The sequence below is a fragment of the Tiliqua scincoides genome, chromosome 3 (assembly GCF_035046505.1).
Source record: "Tiliqua scincoides isolate rTilSci1 chromosome 3, rTilSci1.hap2, whole genome shotgun sequence".
In the NCBI taxonomy this organism is placed as follows: Eukaryota; Metazoa; Chordata; class Lepidosauria; order Squamata; family Scincidae; genus Tiliqua; species Tiliqua scincoides.
In genome coordinates, this window is record NC_089823.1 from 77,844,632 (window position 1) to 77,858,087 (window position 13,456).

General features: G+C 43.0%; 1 protein-coding gene across 5 annotated transcripts in view; it reads left to right on the top strand.

Moving 5' to 3' along the window:
• Positions 1–3,421: 3,421 nt before the first annotated feature.
• Positions 3,422–13,456, top strand: part of ADGRG2 (adhesion G protein-coupled receptor G2) — a 64,015-nt gene continuing 53,980 nt past the window's right edge. For all 5 annotated transcript variants that reach the window (XM_066618929.1, XM_066618934.1, XM_066618930.1 and 2 more), the window contains exons 1-2: positions 3,422–3,481; positions 12,240–12,358. In XM_066618929.1, coding sequence (XP_066475026.1) covers positions 12,241–12,358 — 118 coding nt within the window. In that variant the 5' untranslated portion in view covers positions 3,422–3,481; position 12,240. The remainder of the gene's footprint in view (positions 3,482–12,239; positions 12,359–13,456) is intronic.

A 13,456-nucleotide genomic window follows, 5' to 3' on the forward strand; every position in this document is an offset into this window, starting at 1 on the left:
ACCATATTCTTCTTGTACTTTGTGTCTATTCCAACATTAATAAATTGGTACTGGAGCAGAGTTAAGGTCACTGTGATTGTAGTGCAGTATCTTGAAGTGGCCTCCTTAGGCCATACTTTTTGAAATTCTTATTCTAAAGTACTGCAGCAGGGTTTTTCAAGCTCACTTGCTTATTTATTGTTGCTTCATATTTGACAGAAATGTTAAAAATGAATTGTACAATAAATGCCACAATGGAAACTTTATCCTTTACTGGCTTTAAAATAATCATTGTTTGTTCTTCTCTGTGTACTTAGTGTATATATATCTACCTCCACAGGTGACCACTTAATGTATCTGATGAAGTGAGTGCTAGCTGCCAAAAGCTCATGCCACAATAAATGAATTAGCCTTGTACCATAGGATTCTGTGTTGTTTTTGTCCATTACTGATATATATATTTATCAATACAAGCAATATAATAATGCCAAAGTTTCTCCACAACTTGGAAGATCTCTCTCCCCCCTAGTGTGTGTGTGTGTGTGTGTATTTTCTTGCATCTGCACAGCATACTAAAAGGTCTTTTTTATATAGATTTCCCAAAACAAGCAAGTGTATAAAGGCATAATCATGGACACAGGTTTATTTATTAATTAAGCCCACCTTTCGTCCTAAATAAAATAAGTACAGTGTATAGAGGGATTCCCAAGCAGTCTCACAAATAAACACAGACCAGCCCCAGACTAGCTTAATTTTAGAAAGGGTATTGTATCATATGCTTTCAGATTGTGCTGAAAACCATATGATGAAACTTGTCTGTTATACACGTTGAGTATCCCTTACTTGGACTGGTTGGCGAAGGAAGGTGTCTGGATTTCAGATGTCTGGATTTTGGAATAATTGTCTAAATATAATGAGAAATGCTTCCTCTTGCTCTTTTCCCATTACTTTTCCCAGCATGCTTTGAAGAAGTCCTGGTTTATACATGCAGCAGAATGAGGTAGGAATGAGGGGGAGAAGTTCTGAGGTGGGACCGAGAAAACATACACACACAAAAATGACTTGCTACTGTATGGAAAGAAACAAAGGATCATGTACTTAATCTTTATGAGCAAGTCTATGAGTATTACAGGACAAATGCAAAGCAAACGGAATACTGTAGTATTCCAAAGTGCCTATAATATGGGTGCAGAAAATGTAAATGATGACACAGAATGCCAATGGGCTTTTGAGGTGGAAAAAAAATCTTGAGTTTTTGCTGAGGAGCAGATAATCAGCAATGATTCAAATGAGCATCAGAGACTTAAAATGAGCATCAGAAATAAATTAAAAGGAAGAAAGAACATTGATAAGAAGTGCTAGAGAGGCAGTTGCACCTATTGGCATTCTAGCTACCCCTATAGTTTTGTCTGTACCCCTAAAATGCCCTCTCTGGGCATCCTTATATGGGCATTTCCAATGGCCTTCTACTGCAGTCAAGAACATAAGAACATAAGAACATAAGAACAGCCCCACTGGATCAGGCCATAGGCCCATCTAGTCCAGCTTCCTGTATCTCACAGCGGCCCACCAAATGCCCCAGGGAGCACACCAGATAACAAGAGACCTCATCCTGGTGCCCTCCCCTACATCTGGCATTCTGACTTAACCCATTCCTATAATCAGGAGGTTGCGCATACACATCATGGCTTGTACCCCATAATGGATTTTTCCTCCAGAAACTCGTCCAATCCCCTTTTAAAGGCGTCTAGGCTAGACGCCAGCACCACATCCTGTGGCAAGGAGTTCCACAGACCCACCACGCGCTGAGTAAAGAAATATTTTCTTTTGTCTGTCCTAACCCGCCCAACACTCAATTTTAGTGGATGTCCCCTGGTTCTGGTATTATGTGAGAGTGTAAAGAGCATCTCCCTATCCACTCTGTCCATCCCCTGCATAATTTTGTATGTCTCAATCATGTCCCCCCTCAAGCGTCTCTTTTCTAGGCTGAAGAGGCCCAAACGCCGTAGCCTTTCCTCATAAGGAAGGTGCCCCAGCCCCGTAATCATCTTAGTCGCTCACTTTTGCACCTTTTCCATTTCCACTATGTCTTTTTTGAGATGCGGCGACCAGAACTGGACACAATACTCCAGGTGTGGCCTTACCATCGATTTGTACAACGGCATTATAATACTAACCGTTTTGTTCTCAATACCCTTCCTAATGATCCCAAGCATAGAATTGGCCTTCTTCACTGCCACCGCACATTGGGTCGACACTTTCAGCGACCTGTCCACCACCACCCCAAGATCTCTCTCCTGATCTGTCACAGACAGCTCAGAACCCATCAGCCTATATCTAAAGTTTTGATTTTTTGCCCCAATGTGCATGACTTTACACTTACTGACATTGAAGCGCATCTGCCATTTTGCTGCCCATTCTGCCAGTCTGGAGAGATCCTTCTGGAGCTCCTCACAATCACTTCTGGTCTTTACCACTCGGAAAAGTTTGGTGTCGTCTGCAAACTTAGCCACTTCACTGCTCAACCCTGTCTCCAGGTCATTTATGAAGAGGTTGAAAAGCACCGGTCCCAGGACAGATCCTTGGGGCACACCGCTTTTCACCTCTCTCCACTGTGAAAATTGCCCATTGACACCCACTCTCTGCTTCCTGGCCTCCAACCAGTTCTCAATCCACGAGAGGACCTGTCCTCTAATTCCCTGACTGTGGAGTTTTTTCAGTAGCCTTTGGTGAGGGACTGTGTCAAACGCCTTCTGAAAGTCCAGATATATAATGTCCACGGGTTCTCCCGCATCCACATGCCTGTTGACATGGGCGGAATCCAGAGAAAACAAGATTGCACCTAAATCGAAGCACTTCAAATCCTGATTTGAAGTGCAGATGGCCCACGGCATCTTGATCCCTGGGACAGCATGACTTATACCTAGTCATGCCCCCACACCTGGTCATGCCCCAGCTCTAGTTTTTCCTGCTTCCAGGGAGTGAGAGGAGGAGCAGCTGAGACGAGTGGGCGGGCTGAGGGAGGCACCTCCCACCACTCCGCTGCCTGAGGCAACCAGCCCAGTTGGCCCAAGGGTGGGCCAGCCCTGGCTGAAATCCTGTGCGCGTTGACTTGCGAGGAAGGCTCTTTGGCCACAATGGGGTTTCGTTGCGAATAAACACGCGCAGGGTTGCGCCACGCGTGGTCTTCACTATGCATGGAAGCGGCACTGCCCTGGGAATTCCGCTGCCTCGGGCTTCGTGAGAGGGGTGTCCTTCCTTGATAGGCTACACGGGACCGAGAGCAGACCCCCCTCCAGGACACTGCAACGCCCAGCACTGCCCAGCGCAGTCCCCGGCGCTCCGGTTTCCTCCTCCCGCCCGCGCTCCCTCCTCCCCCGCAGCCGCCTCTTCTCCAGCAGCTGTCGAATGAGCAGCTCTGCTTGCATCTCTCCAGAGCGCGGCTCGGGCGGCGGAGGTCGAGGGACTGAAGTTTCTGCTGCAGGCACTGGGAAGAGGCCAGGTGGGTGCCTATGTCTGCAGTGGGTCGGGCGCGGGGGGGGGGGCTGTTTGGCGCCAAGGCGCAGAGAGAGAGAAGCGCCGTCCCTGCCTGCGCTCGCGCCTTGTGGGGAGTGTTGGGGTTCTCAGGCGTAGGGCACAAGCCTATGTCTGTCTACTCAGAAGTCAGTCCCATTGTGTTCAGTGGGGCTTACTCTCAGGAAAGTGTGCGTAGGCTTTCAGCCACAGACTCCAGAGGCGCCCTGAGTTGCTGCTGGACCACTCCTATGCATGCCTACTCAGAAGTAAACCCTATTGTGTTCAATGGAGCTTACTCCCAGGAAAGTGTGCGTAGGCTTTCAGCCACAGACTCCAGAGCCGCCCTGAGTTGCTGCTGGACCAAGGTGAGAGGGGGGCATGACTTGGTCCTCCTTCATAGATAGCCAAGCCTCCCTGGGGTGAGGGGTGCGGGGGGGGCACACTGGGGAAAGGGACCATCCCCGCAGGAAAAGTTGCCATCTGTAGGGGGAGGAGTCGTTTGGTATCATTTGGGTGGCATAAAAAACAGAGGATGAATGGAATCAGGAAAGCTTTCCCTGGGAGAGGGGGAAAAGGGTTGGCACGTGAAAGTCTTTCAGTGCTATCGAAGGGGAGGCAGATGCCTGTGGTGGGCTGGCACTGGGAAGATCCCCTCGCCTCCTCTGAAAGGGGATCTGCAACTTTCTAGTCACTTTTTCCATCAGTCAGAGGATGGAACTCAAGGAAAACAGAAGGAGGCCCATGCACCAAAATCCAAAGCAAGTAATGGGCACTTGGAACCATCAGATGATTGAAACAGAAGTGAATTGAGGTTGTGTTGTGGGAGCAGAATTATCAACAGGTGGAGTTTCTTTCAACCTACTGAGCCAGGGTAATATCATCATCCCCAAAGACAAATGTAGCACTATTTGCAGGCAAGCAGCTTAAAAACAAAGTATAACAGTGCCTTAACACCAGTGGTATTTGTTATTCCATCTGTTGAGGAAGGGTGTTGGCAAATTGTGTGACTAGGGGTAAAAAGGGTAAGACTTTCTCAGTCTTCCAGAAATGTTGAGCAAACGGGTCAATTCAATTGTTGCTTTTGAGAACAGTGCTGGTAAATGAACAAGGATTAAAACAGAGTAGCACGGATTATAAAATCATGATAATATGTCTTGAAAGACTGGGATTTGCCTTTTCATCACTGTTTAATCAGGCTGATTGTGTAAATAAAAAGTGTGCATTGGAGTAACTAATCTACTTAGGTGATTGTGGAAGTGGTTTTGTTGCTGTTGACTTGAATAGGTCATGATGTACCCATTAATCATAACATGTGTTATGGGCACAATGAGAAGTCACACGCTTTTCAGTACTAGTGATTTCGGTGGGAGAGTTAGATGTGTTATAAGCTATGCAGTTCTAAATTCATTCACTAGGCATGAGTCCAGGTAAATTCAATAGGGCTGAGTAACCATGGTTATGGTTCTCTTTCGCCCCTGCACTGTTCTATTTCCCTGTTGCAAAGCTGCAACTTTCCCTATTTCCCCGCTGCACATGCTCCGCCAGCATGCACTGTCACAAAAGTACCATAAAGTGCTTTAGAACAGTAATACAGCAGAGCGTGTGGGAAGGCTGGAGCCTTCTCACTGGTGCCAGCACTCCCAAGCATGCCCACTGATGAGATAAGTTGGGTGCAGGGGGAGGGGTGGAATAGGGTGGGGGAGGGGTAAGGGGTGGGGTTGGTGGCAAGCATACTGTATCCTATCCACCTTCTGAGCTTGATGAGTCAACCCAGACTTTCACCAGTGATATCACTGATGATAGTCTAAGTTGACCCATTGTGGCTGCTGTGGCTTACCTGGGAGCATGAGGACAAATGTCCCCTTGAGGAGACCTCTAGGAGTTGAAATTCCCCTGTGGGATGTAGTGGAAGCTGTACTGGCTCTGTTGCGTTGCCACATGGGAATCTAGTTAGGATTAGGCTGCCTCGGTCACACTGCAGAAGTGCTTAAATTTGGCTAGGCATTGCAGGGATGGCATCAGGATTCACCAGGTTGGGCCAAGTCTACTACAAGGTTCACCTTACCCTCAATACTGTTGGCAGCAACAGTTCTCAATTCTCCATTAAGTTGTGAGTGGGGGTGTCATGGAGAGAGGCCAATGTAAAACTGTCCCAAGATCACTGGCATGGACTGAGATAGTATCCTGTTTTGGCACTTGCAAACATAACACCCAAAACAACAATTTGAGTGTGATCCAATCAAATTGCAGCAGTTTCTGTCTTGTTGATTTCAATGGACAGTTAAGTGCATATTAAACTACCAAGTTCATATAAGCAAGCCACATGACCCAGTTCTGTGCATGTTCGCTAGGTGTTCAGTGAGGGCTTGCTGCCTTAAGCACTTTTGACTTAATTCATCCCTTCTGATATTTTATAATTTTATATTATAGCAAAAACGGGAAAGACTGAAGTTGAAGATGAACTTGAGCCTATAGAATTGAGATGCATATATTTACTTCAGTTTTATAGTGCTTATATCCTGCTCCTCCTTTAGAAAACTCAGAGATGTTTACATGCAGGTGTCATCTCAGGAGCAGCAATGAAAGAGTCTATAATATAGGTCTTTTAAATCTCTGAAGAAGACTGCACATTGCCCAGTCTCAAAATATTTTTAGGATAGTAGAAGAAGCAAAGTAGTAAATTGGGATGGCATAGCTGGCAAAACAGGTTTTTCAATACCTTTCAGGATAAGGTGGGTTTCTCATTTCAGTGAAATTGAGCACACCTCTGGCAATACGTTTGTAACCTGAGTGCTTTATGAAAAAAGCAAATGACTTATTAGTAAAAAAAAACATACTGGTGTACTCCAGCCCCAATGAAAACTTTAAAGACACTTGGTTAGGTATTTTAAAAATCTCATTAATTTCTGTGGGAGACAATTTAGCATGTGCTTAATTTTACCATTGAACTCAACGGCACATAGCCAAAATTAAGTACTTCTATGTCATGCCCTATATAATTCAGGAATTTACACAGATACATAATTTATGAAATGAATATACATCAACGATGATAGCTTTTTCTTTCACACATTTTTAGTGATGATCCCCTTTTTGTGTAGAACATACTACATAGGAATAATGAAAGAGGGAATTAAAACAGGTAGGGTTGTATCCACTGATCTGATTTATTAGAATGCAGTCTTTGTAGCCTGAGCCCTATGAATGTTTACTAGGAAGTAAGTCTCATGGAGTTCACAAGACTTTTTAATTGTGGTGGGAGCACACTTAGGATTGCAATGCTTATTTGGAGTCAGAGTCTCAATAAAGTTAAAAGAGTTTCTTCAACATAACTACTGTTGGGTTCTAGAGAAAGGTTATCCACAGAAAGGAGAGGGGAAGAGGGTTTGGATGTGGTGTGCACCGTCACTGTCGATCCTACCCCTTCTTGGACCTGATCCTTGCCCTGTTCTACCCTTCCCATCCCAAAATGCCATCTCCCCCTCCAAAATTCTCTCCCGCTACCCTTTCCCACCTCTACACCATGCGGTGCAAACTTACCAGAGTCAGCTGCCATAGGGCCTGGATGTGACTCTGCCAAGCTGGCATGGGTCTTCATGCAAGCCCAGTTGACTGTTGAGCAGCCACAATGTGCCTTATGGCACATTTGTAACACCCTGAGTCAGTGCAGGGACAGAAGCAGTAGCTCAGTTTAGGGTTTGGCTTGTGCTGTAAATCTGTTTAGGATTGTAAGGTAGATCTCCTATTGAAATCAATGGAAGTTAAGTGTTAAACATGGGCAGAGTTGTTTCATCATTTGCTAACTTGTGTCTGATTTTACCAAACAAATTTCATTTAATACCCATACATCACCTTCTTCTAAAGGAATATCCAATACCATCCCTAATGTCTTTTGTGTGGTTTGGGGTTGCATTACTTACAATTCTTTTATCGTAAATAATCTGTTCCTTCTCAGTTCTGCCGTGCCTTGTTCCCTCTACATGTCATGTAGTATATGTGGGAAAGAGATTATTTGAATGCTATTGGGCACTTCCGTAATTCAGGCTCTGTGTGATTATTCAGTGACCAATATTATTCAGTGGTTGGAATGTGGTAGGACAGAGCTACAGACCCAGAAAAGGATTTGAAGAAAGGATATGGCATAACAAGCACACGATCGGCCCCTTTGTTACAACTGTGATGTCATGTTAGAATTAGAAAGTTGGAAGGAACCTACCCGATTTGATGAGCATCCCCATTACTCCCTCATCAAAGTCACTTATACAATATTAAATAAGACAGGTCCAGGATAGAGCCCTGAGACACTCCACTCATCACTTCCCTCCAGGTTGATTAGAAGTTATTGATAAGCGTACTCTGGGTATGGTCCGTCAGCCACAGTAGTCCATTGCCCACCAGCTTGTCCACAAGGATGTCATGGGGAACCTTGTCAAAAGCCTTACTGAAATCCAGATATACTATGTCCAGAGCACACACGCATGCACACACACCCCTACCAAGTTATCCTCTCTGTCCTGGAAGCAGATAAGGTTTATCTGGAAAGATTTGAGAAAGCCAAAGCAGTCGCCAGTCAACTTATTAAACAATAATAATAATAATACAGGTATTTATATACCACCTTTCTTGGTCGTCAGATTTCTCCTCAGACTTTATTCAAGGTGGTTTACATAGGCAGGCTATTTAAATCCCTGTAGGGATTTTTACAATTGAAAGAAGGTTCTGCTTACAGATAGGTTGCTTAATTATTTGCTCTAGTACCTTCCCAGGTATCAACATGAAACTGATTAGTCCATAGTTGCTCAGATTTTCTTTTTTCCCCCTTTCTTTAAACCCATTTTTGCTCTGCCCACAGTTGTACACATTTAGTCTCTGTTACGTATATGCAGTGTTGGACAGAAATGGCTTAAGATGAGGACCATATTCGCTTGCCTGGAATTTCTGTGGTTCTCCAAGAGTTCTCAAAGAATATAGGCTGAGAAGCCAAGATAACATCAGCCAGTTCCTTGAGAACCCTAGGATGCAGTTTATCTACGAGCCCCACAGGCTCAAATTCATTTAGAGCAGCTAAGTGATCCTGAACCGCATCCTTACCTCTCTTAAGCTATAGCTTTCCTCAGTCCCTCCTTTGTTCCATTCACACTAGATCAGACTCTTGCAGAACAAGATAAAGGCAATGTAGGAATTGATCATTTCTGCCTCTCAGTTGCCCATCCCTATTTCACTGCCTTCCCTATGCAGCAGATCCACCACTTCCTTGTTCTTCCTCCTGTACTGAATGTAAACTTAAAACCCCTTTTTTTGTTTTTCTTCACCTCCTTTGCTAACCTAAGCTCATTCTGAGTGATAGTCCTCCTGACTCCTTCTCTGAACTTAACAGCAATATGCTAGTATCTACCTTTGTCAATTTGCCCCTCCTTTCATGTCCTATATATGACTCTATTGTGTTCCAGCTCCTCAGAAATCTCCTTGTGGAGCCACTCTGTTTCTTTACATACCTTTCCCTCTTTTTCTTGATTAGGATCATTCGCGATTGTGCCTTTAATACCACCCTTTTAAAAACACCCATCCATCCTGAACCACCTTCTCCTTGAGGGTTTTTGTCCAGGGGGAATGCTGCCCTTTCCTCACCTTTCCAAAGTTTGCTTTTCTAAAGTCCAGAGTTATTTCTGACCCCACTCAGCTTTCCCATTTTTTGTATCATGAATCTAAGAAGGACATGGTCACTTACTCCTAAGGGTCCTTCCATCTTCACTTCATCTTAGGTTCTTAGAATTAATATGATATTTCTGTTGCTCTTAAATGTTGTGTTTTTAAAGGTGCCTTTTCACTAGTTGGCCAGAACATTGGAAAGCAGGAGGAGGTTAACTTGTTACTGAGCAACTAACAGCCCAATCCTATTCATTCTCACTCTGCGATAGTGTGTAAACTTGCTAGCCCTTGGAAAAAGAAGTGTTCCAAAATTCTATGGGAGAAGTTGGCTTTTTCAGGCATAAGAGGGTAATGATCCACCTGTGGGGGGACATGATTGAGATGTACAAAATTATGTAGGGGATGGATAGAGGAATGTTCTTTTCTCTCTCACACAATACCAGAACCAGGGGACATCCACTAAAATTGAATGTTGGGAGAGTTGGAACAGACAAAAGAAAATAATTCTTTATCCAGTGTGTAATTAGCCTCTGGAACTCCTTGCCGCAGAATGTGGTGATGGCATCTGGCCTAGATGCCTTTAAAATGGGATTGGACAGGTTTCTGGAGGAAAAGTCCGTCACAGGTTACAAGCCATGATGGGTTTTTTAAAACCTCCTGGTTGCTACCTCAGAATGCTAGATGCAAGAGTGTGGCACCAGGATGCTGGTAGGCCTTTCTCAGGGACAGGAAAGTTTCTACAGAATGCCTGAAAGCATCCAAAGAGGTACCATGTTTTGTTTGTTTTCACATTTGATATAAATCTATTTCATTTATTTTCAGTGAGCCAATATTGCAATAGGGACTTGGAGAAAATAATTTTGTTGCTGAATAAAAGTTTTGCTTTTGACTTCAGTCATATGTGACTCGCTTTCTTGGTGCCTCTTGGAAAAATCTTCAGGAAAGGAAAATAGTACAACATTTTATAAAGAAAGTTGCCTCTTTTGCTATTAACTCAATGGGTGGTAAAATGCCAATTTTCACAGTGACATAAGACTTTCCAGTGCTTGCACCTTCCCCATTACATCTACCTTCTTGTGCCAAGCTTTTTTAAAAAATTGAAGCCTCACTATTTTTGTCTGCTAATCTGGAAACATATAAATAGCTGTTGGAAGAGACTCACATTTTAATAACCACAGAAATTAATGTGAAAAACAGGCAGGGACTTGTAGCACAATGCCCATTATTGGATGAGTTGTTGATTTTGTCAATGTATTGGCTTAGATTTGAGTAGGGAACGCCTTTAGAACAAATTGTGGGTAAACAAGCATGCTGTGCTTGTACTGCTGTCTGCCTCAGGAAAGAAAATTCATGTTAGCAACACTTGATATAAATCCTGAAGTGATTTAATGACTACCCCTTTCGCAAGGGAATATTTGGCATCTGTGCCCAAATGTTGCTGATATTTTAAAGTAAGTACTGTTGAAAGGTAAAATCCTATTACTCGCACATTTTAAAAATTACACTTACTGTCAAAATTACAAGACATGCTCTGCCCTTTACTGAAAATGTAAATGTGTGACTATTGGATGTTGGGGGGGAAACAACATTGGAAGAAGGACATTTAGGTATGTTAGCCCAGGCAGATTAAAACATAATTGTACTGGTAACAAATTCCCTTGCTAGTTGGGCAAAGAAGCTCCTTTTAAAGTGCCCTCTTATATTTTGCAGGGGGAGAGCAGTTGTTCTTCTTGTCTCTGCCAGTGGTGTTGCTGATGTCTGTTTTGCCATATCCTAACCCCAACCCTCCCAGCATTACACTAGCCTTCCTGAATTTGTGTCAGCTAAATAGCTAGCATAGATTAGAGAAGCCCCATAGGTAGGCTGAGGCATTACTTGGGGTAAGTATATCCCCTTATCTCAAGAAGACCTCCAGCTGCTTCTTAACCTGTGCTGGATACAGCAAAGGCCATGCAGCCTGGCTGTGCTAGCTCAGGTTAGGATTGGGCTACCCATTTCAAAAGACGTTTGCCATGTGACATGAAGAACTGCCAGTTGGAGGAAAATAAAACCCAAATCCCTCTTATGTGCATGGAAATAGTTGCATTGCTCTTTGAATCCTTGTCTTGGGTGGAATAATAAAACTACATTTTCGATCACGATCTCAAAGCTTTTGTGAGTGTGGTTCTGTTTGAAAAAATATTGAATGGTAGAATTGCATCATAAATGTAACACATTTCATAGAAGCAAAACCCCAGTTAGAACCCAGAATAACAAAACATAATGAAGTGTTATACTTCTGCTGCCTTTGTTTTTAGAGAGGAGTGCTAACTTGTTCTGACTTCCAGGAAACTATGTGGAATGCTCTGTGCCAGTCTGTATCAGATATATGTGGTTTCTAAGTGGAAATGTGATCTGCTTTTAAGTATAATATATTATTATCGATTGAATGTAGGCTAGAATTGCCTTCTCAAAGGAGGGGAAAAAAGCCCTCAAAGTACACAAATTAACATTGTTTATGCAGCACTAACAGTGAACTAAAAGAAAAATCTGATGGATGCAAGAAATGTCAGATTGCTATCAAACTGATTAGCTAGATTCCTATCCTTGAGTCTGGTGAATGCAAGTGATTCCCAACCCCAACCCTCCAAAACATAGCAGAAGTCTATTGATATGTAAACCAGAAGTTGTATGTGGTCTCTGCCATCTAAATAATACAGCTTCAAGAAGGAAAGGCTGTTCCTAAATCTTTTTTGTACTGGTGGTATTCAATTACATATGAATGCACAATTTACTACTATGTTCTATTATTTCTTCTCAGTTAGTGTATCAGATTTAACAGCCTGCTAGATAAGCGACTAGTTTTCAAGCTTTCTGTATTTGGGGAGCACCTTTCATATCAACTTATGCTGAGTTTACTCTGTTATAGCAGCTGAAGGTGATGTAGGACAGGGTGCTTTTTCAGGGTGCTAATTTGATTTTTGGGGAGTGACTGTTTTCTGGGTCATTTGTTACTCCTGGGCTTGGAAAAATAATGTTAAATCAATTTTGTAGTATCCAGTATTTTTCTCTTGTTCTGATTTTTGCTTCAGAGTAACGTTTCTTGTGTGTTCTAGGATGATTACCTGTGGAGTGCATCATAGCTGTGCTGACAGAGCCTGGGAAATCTTACTAAAATGTAAGATTTCTCTCTCTCTCCTTTTGCTTCATTTGTTTCTGGCTTCTTCAGACAGAGGTAAGATATTTACCAAACATCCTTGCCAGTATGTCAGTGTGAGATGCATTTTAAAAAGGTCTGAATTAATTATTTTTTCACCAGTCAGTTGTTGGAACAGAAATGTACAATCCAAACATTAAATATTTAATATTTGTACAGCACTTTTCACAATATATTAACAGCCCAGTCCTATGCAGGATTGGGCTGCCGGGCGGGGAGCCTTACAACAGTGGGAGTGACTTTTGCTGTCGTAAAATGGTCGCCGGTGGTGCATGCAACACTTTGTTGGCTGCCATTTTGCATGCACTGCTGCATGAAGCACTTTCTGCTATCTTACCTGGTCTGGTGGGCACGGTGAGGTCTAGTGGTGAAGCTACAGCACTGCTGCATGAAGTTACCCAGGATCTCCCTGAAACTGCAGTTCATCTCTGGTTAGAAAGAGAATGTAGAGAGATACAAGGATCAGATAATGGAAGATTTGGCTGTGTCATGTGGTTTGTTCTACCTGGGACAGATGGAGTGGAGAGAAGGTGGCAGCCTTCTCATATTGCATATTCACTAAGCAGTTTTGTCCAAGCCCTTATACACACAGAGCAAGCACCGATACTGGTTTACTTAAATAAGCATTACGATACTGGTGCTTTATGGTCTCAGAGTCAGGGACTGGTTCCAATGTTATTTTAATTTTAAGTTTTTCACTTGATGGGATTTATGTGCACTTGATTAGATTTGAAAGCATGACACTTAAATCTGTGTAATTCTTTTCTTCGCTTCAGTATATTGTGATTGACAATACTGCACCTCCTTTCAATTATCTGCATACTGAGACTCAGCACAGAGACTAGAACTTGGGTTTAAATTTGCATCTGAATGTCCTGAGATTGTATGGATTCATATGTCAAGGATTATAGCTTCTGCCAGTACTGCTATTGCCATTTACTATGCTCTTTATCCCCTGTTACAGTTTCTAGTGGACCCCCTCCACCATTTTTTAATGTACATTAAAATACGTACATAAAATTTTTGGACTCCTCCTTGCATATTCAGTAGCATAAATTAAGAGGCAGCACTATACAAATTTGGAAATTCAAAATAATTTAATTAAGCTTATTACAT